We start from the raw sequence: 24,429 nt of genomic DNA, 5'->3' as shown, positions 1-24,429 counted from the left end.
TGCAACAAACCAGGAGGTAGAACAGAAGTGCTAAATACGTTATTAGGCCAATTAACAGGGATGTCCCATGAAACCATGACCCTAAACCTCCAAACCAAGGAGTCAAATCCCATGAGGTGTTTGGTCATACACAAGCAGCCTCAGCAGCTGTTCACTCTCTCTCCTTTTTTTTTTTTTTTTTGGTCATCATTGTAAATATATCTATCACACAACTTTTGCCAGTTCAACTTTTTATAGGTACACAACTTATTGACGGCAATTATAATAGTTGACTATGCAGCCTTACCCTTAATGCGATTTTTCCATCATCATTAAATCCCCTCCCTTTTTTTTTTTTTTTCTTCTACCCCTGATAACCACTAATAAACTTTGATCTCTATACATTTAACTTTTCTTGTCTTTTTATGTAAGTGAAGTCATATAATATTTGTCCTTTTGTGATTTGCTTATTTCAGTCAGCATAATGTCTTCAAGCTCCATCCATACTGTAGCATGTATCAGGACTTCATTTCTCCTACTGGATGAGTAGTATTCTATTGTGTATATGTACCCCCTTTTGTTTATCCATTCATCTTGTTGCTGGACATTTAGGTTGTTTTCACCTTTTGGCTATTGTAAACGGTGCTGCAATGAACACTGGTGTACAAGTCTCTTTTTCAAGTCTCTGCTTTCCAGTCTTTTAGGTGTATACCCAGGAGTGGAATTGTTGGGTCATACGGTAGTTCTATTTTTAGTTTTTTGAGGAAATGCCACACAGTTTTTCACAATTGCTGTGCCATTTTGCATTCTCACCAGCAGTGGTTAAGGGTTCCAATTTCCCCCATATCCTCACCAACACTTGCTATTTTCTGTTTTTTTATTTTTAAACCTTGGCTGTTTTAATGGGAATGAAATGGTATCTCATTGTGGTTTTGATTTGCATCTCTCTGATGGCTAATGATGCTGAACATATTTTCATGTGTTTGGTGACTATTTGAATGTCCTCTTTGGTGAAATGTCTGTCAGATCCTTTGCCCATTTTATGATTGGGTTATTTGTGTTTTGGTTGTCAAGTTGTTGTAGTTTTGTATATATTTTGGTTATTAGATTTCTGTCAGAAAAAGGATTTCCTAAGATATTCTCCCAGTGGGTAGCTTGTCTTTTTACTCTTTTGGTAAAGTTATTTGATGAACAAAAGTTTTTAATTGTTATGAGATCTCATTTATTTATTTTGTCCTTTGCTGTTTGTGTTTTTGTTATTATATTAGATAATCCATTGTTGAAAGCGAAGCCTGACAGTATTACCCCTGCTTGTTCTTCTAAGAATTTTATGGTTTTAGTTTGCACATTTAGGTCCTTAATCCATTTTGAATTTGTTTTTATATGTGGTATGACGTATGGATCCTGTTTCATTTTTCTGCTTGTGGAAACCCAATTTCCCAGACCGTTTATTGAAGAGACTCTTCTTTCCTTATTGAATGGACTTAGCACCCTTGTCAAAAGTCAGTTGACCACAGATGTGTGGGTTTATATCTGGACTTTCAGTTCTGTTCCACTGGTCTATGTGTCTATTGTTATACCAGTATTAGCCTGTTTTGATTACTGTAGCTGTATCGTATGTTTTAAAACCTGAAGTGTGAGCCCTCCTACTTTGTTTTTCTCTTTCAACATTGTTGTAGCCATTTGGGGCCTTAAAAGTGTTTCTTAATGGAATATTTTATTTCATTCAACTTTTGTTGACATTCAAAGAAAAAAAAAGTTAATATTAAGGAAAGCCTTAAAAGTAAAATATGGAATACATACAATGGAACATTACTCAACCATAAAGAGAAATGCTACAACAGGGATGATCCTTGAAAGCCTCATGCTGAGTGAAATAAGTCAGATACAAAAGGACAAATATTTTATGATCCCACTTATGTGAAATGTCTAGATCTGCAAAGAAACAAAGTTTATTAATGGTTAACAGGAACTGGGTGGTGGGGGGAAGGAGGAATGGGGAGTTACTGCTAAAGGGATACTGAGTTTGTTTGGGGTGATGAAAAACTTTTGGAAATAGTGTTGGTAGCACAACATGGTGAATCTATTAATGTTACTGAACTGTACACTTACGTGGTTAAAATGGCAAACTTTTCGTAACATATGTCTTACTGAAATAACAACAACACGCTATGGAGAAACTACAAATTTAATCTCAAAATTTGGTTCATTTGTTGGTTTGGGCCAGAAACCTTTCCTGAGCAGCATTAGCAGCGCCAGGCACAGTGCTTAGCCCTCGGTTGTAACTTCTAATTATGTGAACAAATGTAACTTAGGAAAGTGCTCAGTAGGCCACACACGACCTCCAGCTCCTTCCCCTTTCGATTTTCTCCATGTGTAGGATCAGGATTAATCTTTAATTGTTGACACAGGCACTCAGAAAACATCCCTTCATCATGTCCAGAAACATATTTCCAGACTAAGCACGAGCTATTGGAGGAAAAAATAAGTTCACAGATGTAGTTTTAAAGAAAGTCACATGAATGTCCTCCTAGAGGCTTCAGGAGAGAACAGCTGAGTGCCTCCCTTGTGCCCACATTGAGCAGGAGAGACCCATGTGTTTCTGCATGTTTCTTAATGGACCCCCTTGCCAAGACGGGCTTCACCCTTCCAGACAGGGGCACTGACTGGCCCCTGGTGGAGCATACACCTGAGCCTGGGTAGTCTAGCTCCTAGACCAGTGCCCGTTCCAAAGCCACATGGCAGACCCAGCAGAAGTGATAATTTAGCTTTGGGTAGGAGCAGAAAGTAGAGAATGTGTGGGCTGGTGGGGAAGCCTTTAGCCTTAAGTAGAACAGATTCACATTCTAGCTCTGCCATTTCCAGCTGTGTTGCTACTTGCCATCGAAAGGCTCCTGACTCATGAGTCCATGCACAATGGAATGAAATGCTGCCTGGGTCTGCGCCATCTCCGTGATAGGTTGCAGACTGGACCATTGTGGTCCATAGGCTTTTCATTGGCTAATTTTCAGAAGTAGGTCACCAGACCTTTCTTCCTAGTCTGTCTTAGTCTGAACGCTCTGCTGTAACCTGTTCAGCATTATAGCACCATGCAAGCCTCCATACCACCCTCTGAGGATGGGTAGTAGCTGCACATGAGATGCTTTGGCTGGGAATCAGAAGGTGAGAATTCTACCACGGAACCTCCACTGCCCTATGTGACTTTGGGTAAATGACTGCTTTTCTAAGCCTCAGCTTGTCCATCTGTTAAATTGGGGATTACAATACTTGGCTTCATAAGGTTTCTGTGAGGATTAAATACATTGATTTGTACAAAGCACCCAGCACATATGCACACCCTGAAAGTGGCTGTTTTATTAGGATGTTTTGTTTGGTTAAATTTAGAAGGAATGTCTATGTGTGTTTCCTTCTTGGAGAGGAGGTTCTGTGGTTGCATGGCTGACTGTAAAATCCTTCTAACCCTGGGGTTCTGCCATTGAAAACCTTATTAGCACACATCCAGTCTCTGAGTCAATAAGCAGAGAAATGTGATGTGGCTGTTGAAGAAAAGCAAAGATTGAATTAGCTTCATAATCCCATTTTTCCAGTCTCTCGTTTGAGCAAAATGAGATTTTCCATTCCATTTAAAAATTTCAGATTTATGACCAAAATAAAAATCAAATCATTTCATTGAAATAATTGTATAGCTCTGTTACTGCAACACAGCACCCAAACACCTAATCAATTTGCTTAAATTAAATAAGAGAGTCTGTTTTTTTGATTATGCAGTATGGCACAAACACCCCCAAATGGTTACCCCAGAGAATTAGAGGCCACGTACACATCTGCTTCAATTCACGTTGGTAAATGAGAAAGTATTCGTTTTTCTGATGTAGCCACAAAATCTGAAAGAAAGCAAATGCTTTCAAACGGGTAACGTCAGCTTCTGAAACCGAGCTCGCTTCTAACTTTGAGTTGTGAAGCAAATCATAAAGCATTTTCAAAAGACAATTTAAATAAAATCTACTCAACTTTGGGCCTCCAGGGATGATCATCACACAAAAAAAGCAGGGCCTGTCCATTTACTTGGAGTCCCTGGGCTGCTCTGCTGCTAACTGAAAGGTTGGAGGTTCAAGTCCCCCCAGAGGTGCCTCAGGAGAAAGTCCTGATGATCTGCTTCCAGAAAATTAACCCAACCATCGGAAACCCTATAGAGCAGAGTTCTACTCAGACGCACACAGGGTTTCCATGAGTCAGAGTCAAGCTGTTTCTGACCCATTTATTTAACTGCTTTCTTGTGTGATGCGTGGGTTGTTATCATCCACAGCATTGTTCTCAGGCCTGTGTGGTGGTACAGTCAAATGCAGGACAAGCTTGCACAGCCATGGGACTAGGGTCCGTGATCCTGCGGAAGGGCATGTGAACGTGCTTGTGTGTATATGTGCGTGTGTGTGGAGGGGACTATGGAGTGAGCAGGAATTGGGAAAGAGGTTTGTAATTTTCTAACGTGTAACACGAGACCGGCACCAGGTTCTCCTGGGGCGCCCTCCTCACCAGCCCTGCGTAGGCCATGTGGTGGGCTTTAGGGGTGGAGACCTGGGTTTGCAGGAGAGCGATCTGGAGCTGCCTCTATACCAGCGGCAGTAACCTGGGACAAATTCGTCAGCTTTTCCCAGCCTCAGCTTCATCCTCTGGGAAAACAGGTACAGAATCTGCCTTACCCAGTTTCCGTAAGGATGAAGTGGTGCACCCTGCCCAGCCCTGCTGGCTCCCTTCTTCCTCCACTGCCCCCTTTCAATCCCTGCAGTCAGTGGCCACCAGGACTGTGAATGTCTCATGTAGAGGGCTTTCCTGGGAGCAGTTCTTCCATCTCCTTCCCAGGACAGTAATGAGGATCCCACCTCAGGCTTAGCACCCAGTGAGATGAATCTAGAAAACGGTAACTGCAGGTCCGCCAGGCCAGTCCTGCTGGTTGTTTCTTCATGGGCTTTCATCTGTCCCCTTGATTTCAGCCCTAGTAGCCAGTTGCCATCAAGTCAACTGTGACTCATGGTGACCACATGCATTACTGAGTAGAACTGTGCTCCACAGGATTTCCTGTGGCTGATTTTTTGGAAGTAGATCACCAGGCCTTTCTTCTGAGGTGCCGCTGGGTAGACTTGAACCTCTAACCTTTTGGTTAGCAACCGAGTGCATTAACCATTTCCACCACCCAGGGACTCTTCAGTACCATTAGCCTTGCCTGCCTTGAAATAGTTATTTTTTACCTTTCTGACTTCGGCCACTGCATGCTGCAGAAAAGTCTAGACACATCTACCTTGTTCACCTTCTAAATGCTACCTTGTGGTGATTGCACCCACATCAGCCATCAATGCCTCCCATCACTTGTAGGCTGATAAAATAGCAACCCCACACACCCCAACACTCAAAGCCTACCAGGTCCTTAAGGCCTCCTCACTGCCCTGCTCACTTGGTGCCCATAGGGGCCAGATGGATAACCTTAAGGAGTCATGAGGAAGTAAAGGGGTGGGGGACCTGGAGAGCCCTACTCCATCAATCAGGCTTGATACATTAGGGGAACCTCCAGCCATTCACTGTGGACAGGACCAAGAGGGCAGGGGTCAACAGGAAGCAGGGGAAACACGGCATGGGCATTTAAGTAGGGCCTGACATGGGTGGCTGTACCTCATGGAGAAGATTCTGCATGCGGTGAGGAGAAGGCTTAGGGGCCATATACCCTGATTGAGCAGGAATCAGCTCTGGGTACCTGAGGGCCCTTGTCAACACGTCAAAAGCCCTGGCGGAAACTGTCCACTCCCCTGCTCTCAGCCCAGCACGGTGAATCTTAGAAGATGGGTTCTGAGGGGAAGTGATGTGTCTTTGAAAAATAACAAATGAAACATGAATTAAGGATTATTGAAGAATTGCGTCTTGTGTGTAGACCAAACCTTTCAAAACACACAAATGTATTTCAGGACTGAGCAGGGACTCTTAAGCAAAATATGTTTGCTGATGTGGTTTGGAAAAGAGTCACCCAGCGTGCCAATGGGAGTCACTGATTAAACCCACATTCCTCACAGGAAAGTTACGGGGCTCCTGCCAAATGCCTGGGCTGGGCTAGATGCTCTCTCATTTTGTCTTCACCTTCACTCTGCCAGTGAGGTTTGGTGCAGCACTAAGGTGGAATTGGAAGGTCATAGTGGTGAGGTGGTGCCTTCAGACCCAGCACACCTGCCCCACCACCCAGCCAAGCCTGTGGAAGCCATGGCCTGTTCTTTCCCTGGTCTTGGGTGGTTTCTTCACAACATTGACTGATCAATACTGTAATACTCAGAGGGGTCTCCAGGCAGATCTCTGTGGTTCTCCCTGTGTAGCTCTTATCTCTCTGTCCTCTGCCCTGAAAACTCTAGCTTGCTTGGCCTCCCTGGACTCTAAGTTCCATCTCTTCAATTTTGGGGAGGCTGCCAGGCTTAACCTGTGTTTCCCCTCCCCGTGCCCCAGCCTAGAAACTCTCCAGGCAGTAGGTAGAAGCAGTTGCAGTTGTCAGACTCACATTTTCTTATGTTGGGTTCTGTAGAGAAGCAAAATCAGTAAAGCATATATATATATATATATATATATATATATATATATGGAGAGAGATTTATATTAGGGAAATGGTTGATGTAGTTATAGAGGCTGGAATGTCCCAAATCCATGGTCAGGCTGCAGGCTTCTCCTGATTCACATAGCCACAGGGGCTGGCAAACCCAAGATCAGCAGGTCAGACAGTAGGGCTCTGGCTCACAGGTTGTGAAGACCAATGAATCCCAAGATTGGCAGGCAAGATGGCAGGTAATCTGCTAGCTCAAGTCTCAAGAACCAGAGGTCAGATGTACAGGAGCCAGCTGCAGGATCCAGTGTGAGCAAAACCCAGCAAGCCTTGCCAGGAAGTCCACCTACATTGGATGCAGGCCACACCCCCAAGGAAACTCCCTTTCAACTGATTGGCTACTCACAGCAGATCCCATCATGGAGGTGATCGCATTATATCAAATCTCATCATGTAAGTGATCACAGCATCATATGACTGCCAAACTACATCATAACTGCCAAACCACTGAGAATCATGGCCCAGCCAGATTGACATGCAACCTTAACAATCACACACCTTGTTTCTTTTTGTGTCTCGAAGCTCCCTGTCCTATACTGCCTGATATATAATGTCTACAAGGCCATTGTATCATAGATTTTATTTGTGGATTTTTGCTTGTTTTACGTAGGAGTATACATCTAGCTGTTACACGTCTTGGCTGGAAGTGGACATGCATGGTGTGGCTTTTTTTTAATTTTGAGTAATTTTAAATTTGTAGAAAAATACACTGTACGTAAGTATATAACCATTGTATATTTATCAGGAGTAGAAAGTTAACTGATAATTACTGTGGCAGGCAGAATTCTAAAATGGCTGCCAGGATTCCCATCCCCTGGTGTACAATCCTTGTGTAACTCCTCCCCTTGAGTGCAGGTGGAAGCTGTGAGTATGATGGCTCTCACTCCTGTCATTGAATTACTCATAAGTTCACCTTGAGTTAATCAAAAGAAAGATTCTTCTGGGTGGGCCTGACTTAGAAGAGCCCTTAAAAGAGACTGGACCCTTCCTGAAGTCGGAGAGATTTGAAACGTGAAAGGGTCTAGAGAAGGGGCCACAAGCAAGGAACTGTGAGTGGCCTCTAGGAACTGAGTGCAGCCTTCGGGCAACAGCCAGTGAGAGAATGTAGGTCTCAATCCTGCAAACGTAAGAAATCACATGAACTTGAAAGAGGACCCTATGCTCCAGAAAGAAGCACAGCCCGGCTGACACCTTGATTTCAGCCTTGTAAAACCCTGAACAGACAACGCAGTTTAGCTATGTCCAAGCTTCTGACCACAGAAACGATGAGATAATAAATGTGTTGTTTTAAGCTGCTAAGTTTGTGGCAAGTTGTTCTGCACCAATAGGAAACTAATACAATTACTATTAACTGAAGAGAATCAGGCCCAAATCATGTGTATTAATCTAGCGAGATCTCAATAAAGACTAATATGATAGCTAGCATGAAACCATGGGCACATTCCCATCACCTCCAATTTTCAAGATGATTTTAATGTGCCCATATTGATGTGTCTTTGTTGGAGGCGGTTAGAACTCTGATCAAGAATAGATAAGTTAATATACGTGATAAATAATATAATAGATAAAATATTTGCAAATCATATATCTGATAAAGGTCTAGTATTCAGAATATATAAAGAACGTATAGTATCCAGAATATATAAGGAATTTAACAACAAAAAGACAAAAGACCAGTTAGAAAATGGGCAAAGGACTTGAATAGACATTTCTCCAAAGAAGATCTGTAAATGACCAACAAACACATGAAAAGATGCTCAACATTATTAGCCATTGTTGTTGTGTGCCATTAAGTTGATTCTTACTCATAGTGATCCTCTAGGATAGAATAGGACTGTCCCATGGGGTTTCCAAGGAGTGGCTGGTAGATTGAACTGCCAGCCTCTTGGTTAGCAACCTGAGCTCTTAAGCATCAGGGCTGCATTAGCCATTAGAGAAATGCAAATCAAAATCACAATGTGGTACCACTTAACACCCACTTTTTTTTTTTTTAGGATGGCTACAATTTTTTTTTTTAATGGAAACTGACAAGTGTTGGTGAGGATGTGGACAAATTAGAACCTGCATTCATTGCTGGTGGGAGGGTAGTTGAAAGCAGTTTGGCAGTTCCTCACAAAGTTAAACATAAAATTACCATATGATCCAGCAGTTCCACTCCTAGGTATATACCCAAACAAATACATGTACATTCAGCACTACTCACAATAGCCAGAAGGTGGAAACAGCACAATGTCCGTCAATAGATGATAAATTGTGGTGTATACATACAGTGGAATATTATTCAGCTATAAAAATGAAGCACTGATACATACTACAAGACGGATGAACCTAGAAAACATGCTAAGTGAAGGAAGCCAGACACAAAAGGTCGTGTATCATATGACTCTATTTATATGAAATATCTGTAGTAAGTAAATCCATTGAGACAGAACACAGTTTGGTGATTTCCAAGGGCTGAGGGGAGGAGGGAATGGGGAGCAACTGTGTGATAAAAATGTTTTGGAACTATATAGAGGTAGTTGTTGTACAACAGTGTGAATGTGCAGAATGCCATTGAATTGCTTGCTTTAAAATAGTTAATTTTATGGAATGTGAATTTCTCTGCAATGAAAAAATTACTAGATCTGTTATAGAAAATAACAGAGCTGCATTACCTTGCCGTATCTTGGTGGTAAGTGATTTTGTGATTCTGCTACTTTTTTTTTTTTTAACTGAACTGCAGGCGTTATTCAGGTTTCACCAGTTTTTTTCTCTAATATCCTTTTTCTCTTCCAGGACACTTATGTACAGTATATTTTTCATTTTCTTGTCATGTCTTCTTCATCTCCTCTGATCTGTGACAGTTTCTTAGTCTGTCTGAGTTTTTCATGACCTTGACAGATTTGACAAGTATTGATCCAGGTATATTTTAGAACATCCCTCCATTTGGGCTAGTCTGATTTTTCTCATGACGACTAGGTTATGAATGTTGGGAAATACCACTAAATTGGGGTGGTGTTTTCATGGCATCATGTCAGGGAGTGTTGTTGTTGTGTGTCATCACCTCAATTCCAACTCATAGTTGACTAGTTGACCCTATAGGACAGAGTAAAACTCCCCCATAGGGTTTCCCTAGTCTGAAGTCTTTATGGGAGCAAATTGCCAGGTCTTTTCTCCCCCTAGAGCGGCTGGTGAGTTTGAACGGCTGACCTTTCAGTTAGCAGCCAAGTGCACTTAACTGTTGTGCCACCAAGCCACCTTATACCAGGGGTACATGATGTCAATATGACGCATCACTGCTGGTATTAACCTTAATCACTTGGTTAATATAGTATGTACCAGATTTCTCCACTGTAAAGTTAAATATTTCCCTTTCTATATTCTATTCTTTGGAAGTGAGTCACTAAGTCCAGCCCACACTCAAAAAAACAAACAAAACACCAAACTCATAGCAACCCTATAGGACAGAGTAGAACTGCCCCATAGAGTTTCCAAGGAGCACCTGGGGAGCCCACACTCAAACCCACTGCCATCTAGTTGATTTTGACTCAAGGGGAGGAGAATTCGGCTCCACTGCCTGGAGGGGGAAGCACCTACATATATTACTTGGAAATTACTCTATAAGGAAGGTTTGTCCTTTTCACCATTTATAGTCTTTTTTTTTTTTTTAATCAGTATGGACTCAGGGGTACTTAACTTACTCTTTGTGTTATAATCCAATCCTGTGTTATTTATTTTATTGCTTAAATTATTCCAGCTCTGCCCATTGGGAGCTCATTCAGGTCGGTTTCTGTGTCCCTTTAATATGCCCCATCTGTTTTTTTAAATAAGCTTTATTTTAGAATAATTTTAGATTTACAGAAAACTCGGAAAAGATTGTACCGAGAATTTCCATATACGCTTCACCCAGTGCCCGCTGTTAACGTCTTACTAGACTGTGGTACAGTGGTGTACAACACTTCATTTGGATTTCATTACCTTTTTTCCTAATGCCCTTTTCCTGTTCCAGGATCTCTCCAAGACATTATATTACATTTGTTGTCATTATCTTCTTATCTTTGTTTAATCAACGACATTTTCTCAGACTTTCTTTGTGTTTGATGACCTTGATAGCTTTGAGGAGTACTGCTCAGGTATTTTGTAGAATGTTCCACAATTGGGATTTGTCTGATGTTTTATTCATGATTAGACTGGAGTTATGGGTTTTGGGGAGTCCCTGGGTAATGCAAATGTTTAATGTACTTGGCTGCTAAACAGAAGGTTGGAGGTTTGAGTCCACCCAGAGGCACCTCAGAAGAAAGGCCTGGCAATCTACTTAAAAAAAAATCGGCCATTGAAAACCCTGTGGAGCGCAGTTCTCCTCTGAAACAAATGAGGTTGCCATGAGTCAGAATCGACTCAACAGCAACTAGCGGTGGTGGTATGGGTTTTTGGGAAGAAGACCTTAGATGTAAAATGCCATTCTCATAATATTGTGTGTACATACTGTCAACATGACTTATCACTGTTGATGTTGACCTTGATCATCTGACTGATGTAGGGTTTGCCAAGTTTCTCTGCGGTAAAGTTACTGTTTTCCTCCCTTTCCATACTCTATTCTGTAGAAGTGAGTCACTAAGTCCAGCGCACACTCAAGGAGAGGGGAATTAGGCTCCACTTCTTTCTTGAAGGAGGGGAATATCTATATAAATTACTTTAAATGTATCTGTACTGGAGGTTTGTCTGTTATTCCTCAATTGTTTATTTACTCAGCCATTTGCATCAGTATGGACTCATGGATATTATAATCAAATACTAGGTTATTTATTTTGTTGCTTAAATTGTTCCAAATTTGGCCAACTGGAGACCCATTCAGGTCAGCTTTTGTGTTTCTTTGACATCAACACTGCCTCCCCTTTTTTAAGCACTTCCTTACTTTCTGGCGTTACAAGATAAACTCCAGGCTAACCTGGAATTTTTCCTGCCCCAGCACTAGAACCAGCCATTTCTCCAAGAGGCACTAGTTCCTTTAACTGGAGAATGATGCAGAGGAACCAGGATCTGGGCACTGGGTGTGTTTCTTGCTACTGGGGTGTCACTGCTTCTGGTCCCCCTCTGAAGACAGCTAGGAAATGCACATATATATGTTGTTGTTGTTAGTTGCCATCAACCCCTCTATATACCTTGTTGCTGTCGATCGATTCTGACTCATAGCAACTCTATAGGACAGAGTAGAACGCCCCCTCAGGGCTTCCAAGGCTGAAATCTTTAAGGAAGCAGACTGCCACATCTTTCTCCCTCACAGCACCTGGTAAGTTCAAACTGCTGACCTTTCGGTTAGCAGCCAAATGTGTCACCAGGGCTCCTTCTTCTATATACACATATCTATAATTATTTATGTACTGTGGAGTCCCTGGGTGGCACATATGGCTAAGCGCTTGACTACCAGCCAAAAGATTTGCAATTCTAACCCACTCAGACGTGCCTCAGAAGACAGGCCTGGTGATCTCTATCTGAAAAGTCACAGCCTTAAAAACCCTGTGGAGCAGTTCTACGCTGTACACATCAGGCCAGCATGAGTTGGCCTGAGCCAGAATCGACTCAACAGGAACTAACAACAACATAGACACATATTTATAATTATTTCTGTGTATATCTATCTGTACGTGTAAAATAAACATGAGTTCACAGTGATGTCTCTGACTGTAATCCAGCACGGCAGGGTTCAGTCTATCTTTCCCCCCTTGCTTATTTATAACTTCTTTCTCAGACATTGAGAAACCTGGCTCTCATTACCCACTATTTATGTACTTATTTGTTCAACCTTGATATATATGTAAAAACAAACAAACAAACAAAAACCATTGTGGTTGAGTCAATTCCAACTCATAGTGACCCTGTAGGACAGAGTAGAACTGCCCCATAGGGTTTCCAAGGAGCTGCTGGTATACGTGAACTGCCGACCTCTTTGTTAGGAGCCAAACTCTTAACCAGTACACCACCAGGGTTTTCAATACATATGTAAGGTAGTTTCAAAATGATTAACATACCCCTGTGAGATACAATCTTACCAACTAGAGTACTGTGTTTATGTACAGGCCCTTTTGTCTTTAGCCTTACAGTTTTCAGTCAGAACACCATTTTGCAAAGTTACCTAGGTCAACTTCTTCCCCCCCCACAATCATCACTGAGGTTATATCATACAATTTTAATACAATTAGATTTATTGGTCACAGTTTGCATTCCACCCTGGGATTCTCCAAAATTCTGGTTGATTTTATTTTTAATTTGTACCCATTTAAGTTCGCTCTTTGTAATGTACAATCCTATGGATTTTGACAAATGCAAAGAATCGTGTATCCACCGCCTCAGTCCTATCACCCTAAAAACTCCTCTGTGAGGCCCCTTGTAGTCAACTCTTCACACGCTCCTAAACTTTCACAGCCACTGATCTGTTTTCTGACCCTATAGTTGTACATAACCTGGATTTTGATAGCAACTTTTTTTTGTTTGTTTGTTAAGCATTAAAATTGCTTGTAAGTAGAGGTTGTATTGGTGTGTGGTTAGAGTTAGTTAAGAGCCAGATAGAAATCTAGCCCTGACCCCTGCTGTGGAACATTGCCTTCTCTAAGTCTCAGTTTTCTTATCTGGAAAATGGGTATGTAATTGAACGAGGGTTCTTCTCCTGTTAGCCGATGGAAATAAGACGGAAGCTACAACAGCAGTTGTAAGGCAAACAGTGGAAATTTATTGCCTGCACAGGCAAGTAGCAAGGCGGGCTCTAGCTACCATAAGACCACGTGCTTGCTGTCTGAGGGGGTTAGGGAGCTTTTTATTTCCAGTGGCGTCTGGGGGTTGGCTTTGGTGCCCAGAACTCTTCGCCCTTAGCCTTCCCATGTCCACGTTTGGAGGTCCGGATGTTGAATCATGTCGGTGACGTTCAGGTCCAAGGACAGGCCAAGGACACAGCTCTTCAGGTCCTGTGCCTGCACCAAAATCTTGGTTTGTGCCCGCGCAGGATTCTGGCACTGAATTCAAACTGTGGTTATGGCCGCAACTTGGTCAGGCCAAACTACAGTTAGAAGCTGTGGCTTGGGCTGTGGGGCGGGGGCAGGGAATCCGCGGCGGGGCGCGGAGGGTAGTCTCTGCAGAGGCTTCAGGTATGATAATAATTTCCACCTCACCAGGTTATTAGGAGGACTAGATGAGATAAAAGCTATTGGCACCGTAACTGGCACATAATAAGCAATCAATAATCTTGATAATACTACTTTAATCATACTTGTTAACATCATTGCCATCACCATCATTGTGGGCTATAAAAAAAAAGAATGGCAAAAGAGCCTGGAAATGCTGTCTTGTTGAGTTGCTGGCACAGGCACAGATGTAGGTTCTTATGGGCCAAATGGAAACCCTGGTGGCCTAGTGGTTAAGTGCTACAGCTGGTAACCAAGACGTCGGCAGTTCGAATCCGCCAGACGCTCCTTGGAAACTCTATCTGGCAGTTCTACTCTGCCCTATAGGGTCTCTATGAGTCAGAATCAACTCGATGGCAGTGGGTTTGGTTTTTGGTATGGGTCAAGTGGCGAGCAGATAGAGCGAGAAAGAGGCAGAGACAGACAGACAGACGCATGGTTTGATTCCTGGCAGGTCTTTTTCGATGCTTTTGGTGTGTGTGTATTAGCAAAGCTGATCCTGGAATTAGGTTTTCCTAACAGACAGAATCATTAGTTCATCATTCAGAAATTGCGCTTGGCAGAGAGATTCATCTTGGCTCTTCTATTTCCAGGGTCTTTTACTTATTGAGATGTTGATCTTACAACGACGTGGAAAGAATTTTTTAAAGAAATAAATCACCATAATCCCAATACCCAATGGGTTCACATTTTGGTAGTTGCTGCCTCACCATGCCTGATTTTTTACACAGATGTTGACATTTTCTTTATTGTAAACATTTTTCTTCTTGTTGCTGCATAGTCTTCATCATGATATTTCATGGCGCTATGACGGTTCCATCCAGGGAATTCACTGCCCCTCACTAAGCCCACTCACAGTTTGGCAGTGCAACTTCTTCATGAATGTCAGTTTTTGCGTCTGCTGATTTATTTCCTTGGGATATAGTCCCTGCAGTAGGAATTCTCAGTCAAAGGATAGGAATGTCTTTACAGCTTTATTTGCAGCATTTTACGGAAATAAATCCTTATATCCCTTTTTTTTTTTTTTTGTATGTCGATCTACGTTTCATCACGATGAAACCGTTTGAGGTGATCTAACATCTGGTGAGGTGTTCCAAACTAGTGTGCCGACAGAGCATTAATAAATTTACCATCTGGCCATGCACTGCTTTTTTGAAAACCACTGTTTTTCCTGATTAGTTTTCCCTCCGCTCTTACCACCCCTCCCCCAAAACTTCAAGCTCTCTTTCTCAGGACTTTTGGAAGGAATGCCCCCACCATATCTAGTCTTTTCTCAGAAACTCATCCTTTATTTACTTTTGGAGTCAGGACTTGTTTGCATATGGAAAACCAAGACCATATTGCTTGCAGATGCTCCGGGTGCTGCCAGATAATTGAATTTTAAAAGTTGAGGCTTTTAAATCGTTTTTACAAACCTGGACACCAAAGAATATTTTCTTAGAATTAAAAACAAAACAAAGACAAAAAGGATGGCTATAACGATTGTGGGATTGGGTTTCTAATTCACTTTGTGTTCATAGTAATAACATTTCAAACCCACAGACAGGAGCCTGGAGGTGGGGGAGGTAGAGGGATAGGAGATAAAAGTTTACAGCTTCACTGTCTAATCTAGGAAAACAAATGCATACAAGTAATTAGAATAGCTGACGGTAAAAACTCAAAGACCAATGGCTGGAAAGGACAAGCTTGGTAAGGTGGAGGCTCAGTGAACAGGAGGGAGACCCTCAATGAGATAGGACCCAGTAGCTACAACAATGGGCTCAAACATATCAAAGATCATGGTGATAGTAAAGGATTTGGCTACATTTAACACTTCCTTCTTTTCTCTGTTATACAAGGAGCCCTGGTGGTACAGTGGGTAAACGCTCAGCAGCTAACCAAAAGGTCGGTGGCCCAGATGTGATAGCAGTTGTTAAAAAAGGATTAAATCCTTTTGTTAAAAAAAGAAAATTCATGTGGCAGTCCCTTCTGTCCTATCTAGCATAAAACAAAGGAGAGCTTCAAGCACGAATTGACTAGCTTAAACCAGAAGGCTGGGTTCTCTTCCCAAAGTAAATGTTCAAATCTTTTAGAGTATCTGCAAGCACAATGGGGAAAAAGTGAGTTCTGAAGTCCCGCTCTAACCTGCATTTGCAGACAGCTTTTGCAGCTGTTCCCTCACCCCCACCCCATTCAGTGAGCATGGGTGTGGTCAGTGGAGGAGCCAGGGCTCCAGTGCAAAATCATCAGCCCCTCTCTGGGCTCCTGGCTCTGGCCCTGGCTGAAGGCAAGAGGGGCTCTGCTGCTGCCTGTACAGTGCTGGTTTCACTTCACCGGGTGGGAGTCCCTGGCGGCTGCGGGGGCCTCTGGAGGTTGGGTTCCAGGCAGTGCACAGGGTCAGCTCTGGGCCAGGTAGTAGGTGCCCCAGATCAATGAGTGGCAGGTGGAGGTCCAGGCTGGGAGCTGAGGGTCTAGCATCTAGAGTTTTAGCCTGGTCCCAACCTCTGGAACAAGCTGAAGGTTCTGGGGGCCTGAGAGGTATGGGTGAAGTGAGTGTACCTAAAGCCCCCACCCTTGAGTTGAGCACCCTCTGGCCTGCCTAGTACTGCCTTTACATTGCTCCCTCCAACATTTTGTCATCATGGTGCTAATAGTCGCATATCAGCACGTTACCTTAAAAACTGTAGCAGCTGCTCCACTTAGAGAGACCATTCTGGGGGGAGGGGGACAAGCCCTCCCCTCCCCACTAAGCTTAACTTACCACTGTTTTCAGTATCAGCTCCTCTGCCTTCCTTGCCCATTTGTAAGACGAGGAAGAAGCTGGAGGATGGACAGTGGTGGGTGTGGAACTCGAAAGCACTTACAGAGGTCAGGAGTTCCGTGGCTCAGTTTTTGGCTCTGGACCATTTCAGATGGAGGCAGACTGGGCTCACAGGGGTCCTGAAGAGGTTTTGCCTGAGGGTGGTTTGAAAATTCCAGGCTTGATAGGTCAAAGTCTCAAGACCCCTGAGTCTCAGGTTTGGGTGGGGGAAAGGAGGAAGGTACTATTCCCACCTTCTCTAAAGAAAAAAAAAAAGCAGTGCTTAAACAGTAACATTTTTATGTTTGGACCTGAAGTACCCATGCTGGTAGGAGAGTTGCACACTGTTCACTGGGTTTACACATTCATGCTTTGTTTTCAGGGTTTTGTTTTTTTCCTAGAGAAAGATTAATACTTTTTGTGTCCTTGTCAGAATTAGACTTGTGACGAGATTCGGGATTATGGGCCAATCACTTCACACCCCTAAACCCAGATTTGAGACTAATTACTTCTTTTTGCCACACCCGTGTCCCTTCATCTGTGACTGAGGGACAGTTCTTCAGGCCTCTTAGGTGGCCCTGAGATCAAATCAGGTGGCGTTGTTCATGCAAGAGGTGTACCTGGGAGTTGTCACCATTGCATAGCTGTGACTTTTGACTCTCATTTCTGTGGCAGTTCTTTTCCCATCACTCACATCTAGCACAAGGCTCGGCATGTGTAGAGGTTTTAGTTAGGTTGTCTGCACCGAATTTTCTAGGCGAAGAATCTCACTGGTGAGAAGGAAGGGAAATGTTCTCCTCAGGGTGAGTTAGGCCTTGGTTATCAGGTCAGAGAGCTGTGGGCTGGGAGGGGCTTCTTGGGTGCCCATGGGATGGGGGTGACCTTGTGAATACCAATAGCTGTCCAAACGGCCAGTTTTGATTTGCCGTACTCAGACTCTGCTCTGCCCTCCCTTCTTCATACTGACTTCATGGCCACATTGACTTTTCTTGGTTGCTGTTTCTGTTGTTTTTAACTCTGGCTGTTTTATTCAAATTGTTGTAACAAAGGATACACCCCTCACCTTCCTTTCAGGGACTGACCAGTAGTTGTTGGACTTTTGTTTCTCCTCTCATTTTAAAATTCCCTGTAGAATTTAATGAACTTTGAAAAACAGTTCTAGGAAGCAACTCTATGGCTGCAAATCCTTCAGATAAATTTGTTTTTGTTGATTTTTTCACTTCTACCGCTCTTTGGAAGAGGACATCATGCTCAATAAAGTAAAGGGTCAGCAAAAAGGAGAAAAACCTTCAGTGAGGTGGATTGACACGACAGCGACAAAAATATCAAACATATCAAAGGTCATGAAGGTGGCACAGGACTGGACAGCATTTGGTTCTGTTATATATAAGGTTATGTTGTATGTTATGTATTATATATAATTTATGTATAAAATCAAAATCAAACCTGTTGCCCTCAAGTAGATTCTGACTCATAGTGACCCTATAGGATAAAGTAGAACTGCCTCATGAGTTTCCAAGGAGTGGCTGGTGGATTCAAACTGCTGACATTTTGATTAGCAGCTGTAGCATTTAACCACTGTGCCACCATATGTAAACGTTATATAATTACATGTCATATATTCTGTGTTATATGTTTTATATATATGTTATTTAGTAAGTTATAGATAAGGTTGCCATGAGCTGACTCTGCAACTAACAACAACAACAACTCTTCTCGTCTCTGAAATTCACCCTCATTTTTTTTTCCAGAAATTGGCGGGACTAGCCAAGCTGCGGACAGTTCGGGAAGCTCCATCTGAGTGCATCTGCCCCCCAGGTATGTGGAGGCTCACTCCTTACTGGGTCCTGTCTCCAGAGGCCTGGCCCTTCTCTCTGCTGTGTGCCCACAACTGCTTTTGGCAGCAAACCCTGCTGAGGACGGTTAAGAGGCTCGTGTTGTGTTTCAGACTGTTGTACCTTGTGGATCATCCTGAGGCCTTAATCTTTCCTGGCCGGCTCACTAGTCAGTGATTTCAGCAGAATCAACTGACTTGCTCTGATGAGGACAGTGGTGTTTGTATAGGAACGAAAAAAACTGATAGAAATGACGTAATAAAGGCTTTGATTGAAGGGAAGTAGCAGCTTTTCTGTTTTAAAGGTGGGGAAACTTAGGTACAAATCTCCAAGAGACACCATTCACACTGCATTACCATTGCACATCTAGCTCTATTTCAGACGTGGGGAGGGTTGATAAATAATCTGGTGAATGTAGTTTTGTTTTGCTTTGTTTTCATTGCTTTTGGTGGAGGTAGAGAAAGGGAACAGGAAACACAGTCTGAATTATTCCCATAATTATGTCTGTCTTTGGTTTTGCTGGTGTAGACCAGTGTCTTAGTTATCTAGTGCTGCTATAACAGAAATACCACAAGTGGATGGCTTTAGCAAACAATTTTATTCTCTCACAGTTTAGGAGGTTAGAAGTCCAAATTCAAGGTGCCAGATCCAGGAGAAGGCTTTCTCTCTCTGTCAGCTCCGGAGGAAGGTCCTTGCCACCAATCTTCCCCTGGTCTAGGAGCTTCTCAGAGCAGGGACCCTGGGTGCAAAGGATATGCTCCCCTCCTCATTCTTCATTCTTGGTGGTATGAGGTCCCCCTGTCTCTCTGCTTGATTCTGTGTTTTATATCTCAAAAGAGATTGACTCAAGACACAACCTAATCCTATAGATTAAGTCTTGCCTCATTAAGACCGTAACCAAAAACCCAAACCAAACCCACTGCTGTTGAGTCAATTCCAACTCATAACGACCCTGTAAGTCAGAGTAGAACTGCCCCATAGGGTTTCCAAGGAGTGCCTGGTGGATTTGAACTGCCAACATTTTGGTTAGCAGCAATAGCTCTTAGCCACTACGCCACCAGGGTTTCCATTAGCACCATAGAGGTAGGATTTACAATACATAGGAAAATCTCATCAGTTGACAGAATGGTGGACAATCACACCATACTGGAAATCATGGCCTGGCCAAGATGACACGTGTTTTGGGGGACACAACTGAATCCACACCAACCAGGATGGCTAGGAGTAAAAGCATTTGTTCATTCCTAATCCAGGCAACTCAAATCAGATTCATATCAAATTGACTCCTCGGTAGCGGAAAACAGGTCTTCCTGATGTCCACATGGGAGCTTTGTACAGACCATGATTGAGAATCTAGGTGTCATCTCAGCCCAGGTATTTTGAGGGTTGGACTTATCCTTTCAGTGGAAAATCATAGTATTTCTCAGACTTTCCAACAGGCCAGACAAAGTAAATTTTCTTATTGGTTCAGAGAACACACTAGCTGAGTGCAGTGGCCCTCGTCCTCACTATTGCTCTATCCATTTCCCAATCCGCTGCACTGGTCCAGAAATGGAACTCAAGGCTGGGAGATTCCCTGTGACTTCTGCAAAGGTGGATCTCATGTGCATCAGAGAAAACTCAGTTTCTGAGGAGACTTGCTGCCAGAGGCTTTGTGATTAAGGCCGTTTCATCTGAGACCCTGGCCAGGCCTGGGGCTGGGCTCTGAATCAGGCAGCTGCCTGCAAGACACCTGTGATCACACTGTGGTCAGCCTGGGGTTGAAGTGACTGACTGTGCTTGAGCATCCTTTCTTCTCTATGCCCTGTCTTTCTTCAAAGAGAGGTTGGCAGACAGATGCTTGTACACCCATGTTTATTGCAGCTCTATTAACAATGGCTGAAGGATAGAAACAGCCCAAGTGTTCATCAACAGATGAATGGATAAACAAAATGTGGTATGTGCATACAATGGACTATTATTAGCCGTAAAGAGAAATGAAGCCCTGGAACATGCTATGACATGGCTAAACCTTCAAAACATTAGACAGAGTAAAATAAGTCAGGCACAAAAGGACAAATATTGTATGATCCCCCTTAAGTGAAATATCTGGAATAGGTAAATGTACAGAGACCAAAGTTTCTTAGTGGTTACCAGGGCAGGTGGGAGGGAGGGGAAGAGGGGGACTCACTGCTTAGGGGATACTGAGCTGTTAAGGGTGATGGGAAATTTTAGAAAATTTGTATAAAATAATGGTGATGGTTGAATGACATGATACACGTAATTAATGTCACTGAATTGTATACACGAGGAATGTTGAAATGCAGATCATTTGTTACATACGTAATTGTCACACCCACACAAAGCTTAAAAAAAAAAAAAAGAGGGTGGAGGAAGCTGGGGCACGGGTACCAGAGCACAGTGGATCCTTTGTTCAGCAGTTCTCAGCATGTACTGTTCTCAGGAAAGAGACCTTCCACACCAGGAAAGGGACTGTTTTATTGTTTTACAATGAATTGATCAAACATTAAGTAGGAAAATGTATATAACCAAAAAATTGCCGTTTTAACCATTTTAAGTGCACAATTCAGTGACAGTTACATTCATCGTGTTGTGTAACCATCACTGCTATCCATCTCCAAAGTCTTCCATCACCCAAAACACAAACTCAGCACCCCTCAAATAACAGCTCCCCATTTCCCCACTTCCCAGGCAGCCACCAATAAATTCTTGTCTCTGTACATGTGTCCCTTGTAGATATTTCACCTAAGTGAGATCATACAATGTTTGTCCTTTTGTGTCTGGTTTATTCTACTCAGCACGATGTTTCCAAGGCTCATCCATGTGTAGCAAGTATCAAAACTTCATTTCTCTTTATGGCTGAATAACATTCCATTGTACGTGTATACCCCATTTTGTTTATCCATTCCTCTGTTGATGGACATTTAGGCTGTTTCCACCTTTTGGCTATTGTGAATAATACTGCCGTGAACATTGGTGTACAAGTCTCTGAGTCCCTGCTTTCAATTCCTTTGTGTATATACCTAGGAATTGAATTGAATCTTAATATTTTAAATTATATAATATTTCAACCATATAGAAAAGTCCAGAAAATAATAAAACAGTGGTGTACCTTCCACCTACCCTATAGACCTCCCCATAGCATCTTCAGAGTCACAGAGGTGCCCACTGGTATCATTCCCATGCTTGCTTTTATATTTTTCCTGTATACCATAAGGAACCTTATTTTTTTTGATCCTTGAGTGTATAAAACCAAAAAACCAAACCCGTTGCTGCCGAGTCAATTCCGACTCATAGCAACCCTATAGGACAGAATAGAACTGCTCCCATAGGGTTTACAAGGAGCAGCTGGTGAATTCAAACTGCTGACCTTTTGGTTAGCAGCTACGCTCTTAACCACTGTGCCACCAGGGCTCCCTCGAGCATATAGAAGTGGGTTAATCATAGTCCTTGGTTGATGACACACTCTTATCATTGGCCATTTATTGTATTCACTTCATTTTATATGTTTATAATAATGTACTTAGCACCCATGAACCCATCACCCATAACAAAAGTCAGGACCTTGACAGTAATTCCATCATTCTGGGCTCCTCCTGCACCCATTCCCCACCTCCCTCACTGTCTTAGGCTGGGTTCTCTGGAGAGGCAAAACCAATAAAACGTATAAATATATACAGAGAGAGATTTATATCAAGGAAATGTCTCATGCAATTGTAGACGCTGGAATGTCCCAAGTCCGTGGATCAGAATAGAGGCTTCTCCTGATTCACGTAGCCACAGAGGCTGGCAAACCCAAGATCGGCAGGTCGGAGAGCAGGGCTCTTGCTCACGGACTGTGAAGATCCATGAATCCCAAGATCAGCAGATAAGCTGCTAGCTCAAGTCCAAAGAACCAGAGGTCAGACGAACAGGAGCCAGCTACTGGATCCAGAGCAGGCAAAAGCCAGGATGTCTGCTTATATTCGGATGCAGGCCACATGCCCAATGAAACTCCCTTTCAACTGATTGGCTACTGACAGCAGATTCCATCATGGGAGTGATCACACATAAACACTGAGAATCATGGCCCAGCCAAGTTGACACACCATCTTAACCATCACACCCACCCAAGGCTCATCCTGTGGTTGTCATTCCATTGCTTTCCTTCTCATATAATACCTCATGTTCCTGCAGTGCTAAAAAAGCATGTATTTTAAACCTAAGTTGCATTTAACTTGTTAAAAAGGGTATCATGTCCTTTATAATCTTTTGGGGCTGGGTTTTTTTTTTTTTTTTTCCCCTCTTTTCTTCTTAATATATTGCTAAGGCTCATCTCTATTACTGCCTGTCACTGTAGTTCATTCATTTTGACCACTGGATGGTATTCCATTGCCTGACTTTACCCCAGTTTTTTCATCCAATCTCTGGTTGATGGTTCCAGGAGTTTCAGTTTCACAAACAATGCGGCCCTGGCTCCTGGAGTACACGTGTACATGCTGTTCCCCTGTCTGTAGCACTCTTCCTGCGTCATCTATCAGACACAGTCCCACTCACCCTTCAAGAAGCCTGCTCTCTTCCCCAGGCTCTTGATGGTTCTCTGTTTTCTGCTCTTGCAGCAGATTGAGCAGGCATCTGTTCTGATCCTTTTTCATGCATCTGTGGTACCTGGTGGTGTAGTGGTTAAGAGCTACGGCATGCTACAGCTGCTAACCCAGAAGCTGGTAGTTCGAAGCTACCAGGCACTCCATGAAAATCCTATCGGAGAGTTCTACTCTGTTCTATACGGTTGCTATGACTCAAAATCGACTTGATGGCAATAGGTTTGGTTTTTTGGTTTGGTGGTGCCTGGCCAGAAAGTATGTGCTTCTTGAGGGCAAGGGCCAGGCCTTACTCATTTTGGGATCTGGAATCCAGTTAATATTGAGTGCATGTTGGATCCATCCTCGGGGATCCAGAAAACACCTAGCACCAGTCCCCTGGCCTCGAGGCCCTTACAGTCCAGTTGGAAAGACAAGGATGACACAGGAGACAGGAAGAGACAGTCAGATGGTACACAGATGAATGACTAGCCCCACTCCTAAGTGTTAGAAGAAACAAAACCAAACCAGGTGCTGTCAACTCCAACTCATGGTGACCCCATGTGTGTCAGAGTGAAACTGTTCTCCATGGCCAATTTTTCAAAAGCAGATCAGCAGGCCTCTCTTCTGAGGTGCCTCTGGGTAGACTCAACCTCCGATCCTTTGGTTAGCCATTGAGCGCATTGTTTACACCACCCAGGAGCTCCCCTAAGCGTTAAGTTATTTGAAAACTGGGTGACATAGATCAGTAGGAGAGGATTTTATGTTTAGGGCAACACTGGAGCTGCTCTTTGGTAGAACCTCCTAGGCCTTAATAGGAGGAAGAAGAGCATAACAAGTAACGAGGTTATTAGCAGATCAGGAAGTCAGAAGCTGCAGTTACCATGGGGAAAATGATTCAGACACATACTAGCTGGAAGCATCTTTATCAATAAATTATAACAATATTGGCTACCTCTGTTGGCTTTTTTGAGGCCAATGGACAAAGTACATGTCAAAGCCCTGAATAGTGTTCCCTGTTCATGACCTGGGGGTAGTCCTGTGTCCTGCTTTCCCATGGGAGCCCTGAATCACCAGAATGGCTCTACGGGGGTTGTAAGGAAGACCATGTTATGGGTTGAATTGTGTCCCTCAGAAAGATATGCTGAAGTCCTAACCTCTATACCTATGAATATGACCTTGTTTGGGAATAGGATCTTTGAAGATATTGCCAGTTGACATGAGGTCATATCAGAGCAAGTTTGGTCCTGAACTCATCCAAATGGTGTCTTAGAAAAGAAGAAAAGAGTAATGGAAGATTAGACAGAAGAAAGATGACCATGTGGCAACAGAGGCAGAACACCGAGAATTGGTGACCATCACCAGAAACAAGGGGAGAGGCATGGAACAGATTTCTTTCTCAGAGCCCTCGGAAGGCTGACACCTTGATCCTGGACTCCAGCCTCCAGAACTCTGAAAGAATAAATTTCTGTTCTTAAAAGCCACCCAGTTT

General features: G+C 43.1%; 1 protein-coding gene across 1 annotated transcript in view; it reads left to right on the top strand.

The window, feature by feature from the left end:
- Positions 1–24,429, top strand: part of COL23A1 (collagen type XXIII alpha 1 chain) — a 429,766-nt gene that overhangs the window by 13,379 nt on the left and 391,958 nt on the right. Inside the window, exon 2 of the mRNA XM_049874491.1 lies at positions 18,295–18,361. Within this exon, the coding sequence (XP_049730448.1) occupies positions 18,295–18,361 (67 nt within the window). The remainder of the gene's footprint in view (positions 1–18,294; positions 18,362–24,429) is intronic.

Source organism: Elephas maximus, chromosome 2 (genome assembly GCF_024166365.1).
Source record: "Elephas maximus indicus isolate mEleMax1 chromosome 2, mEleMax1 primary haplotype, whole genome shotgun sequence".
Taxonomy (NCBI): domain Eukaryota; kingdom Metazoa; phylum Chordata; class Mammalia; order Proboscidea; family Elephantidae; genus Elephas; species Elephas maximus.
This window is presented reverse-complemented; position numbering and strand designations above follow the sequence as displayed.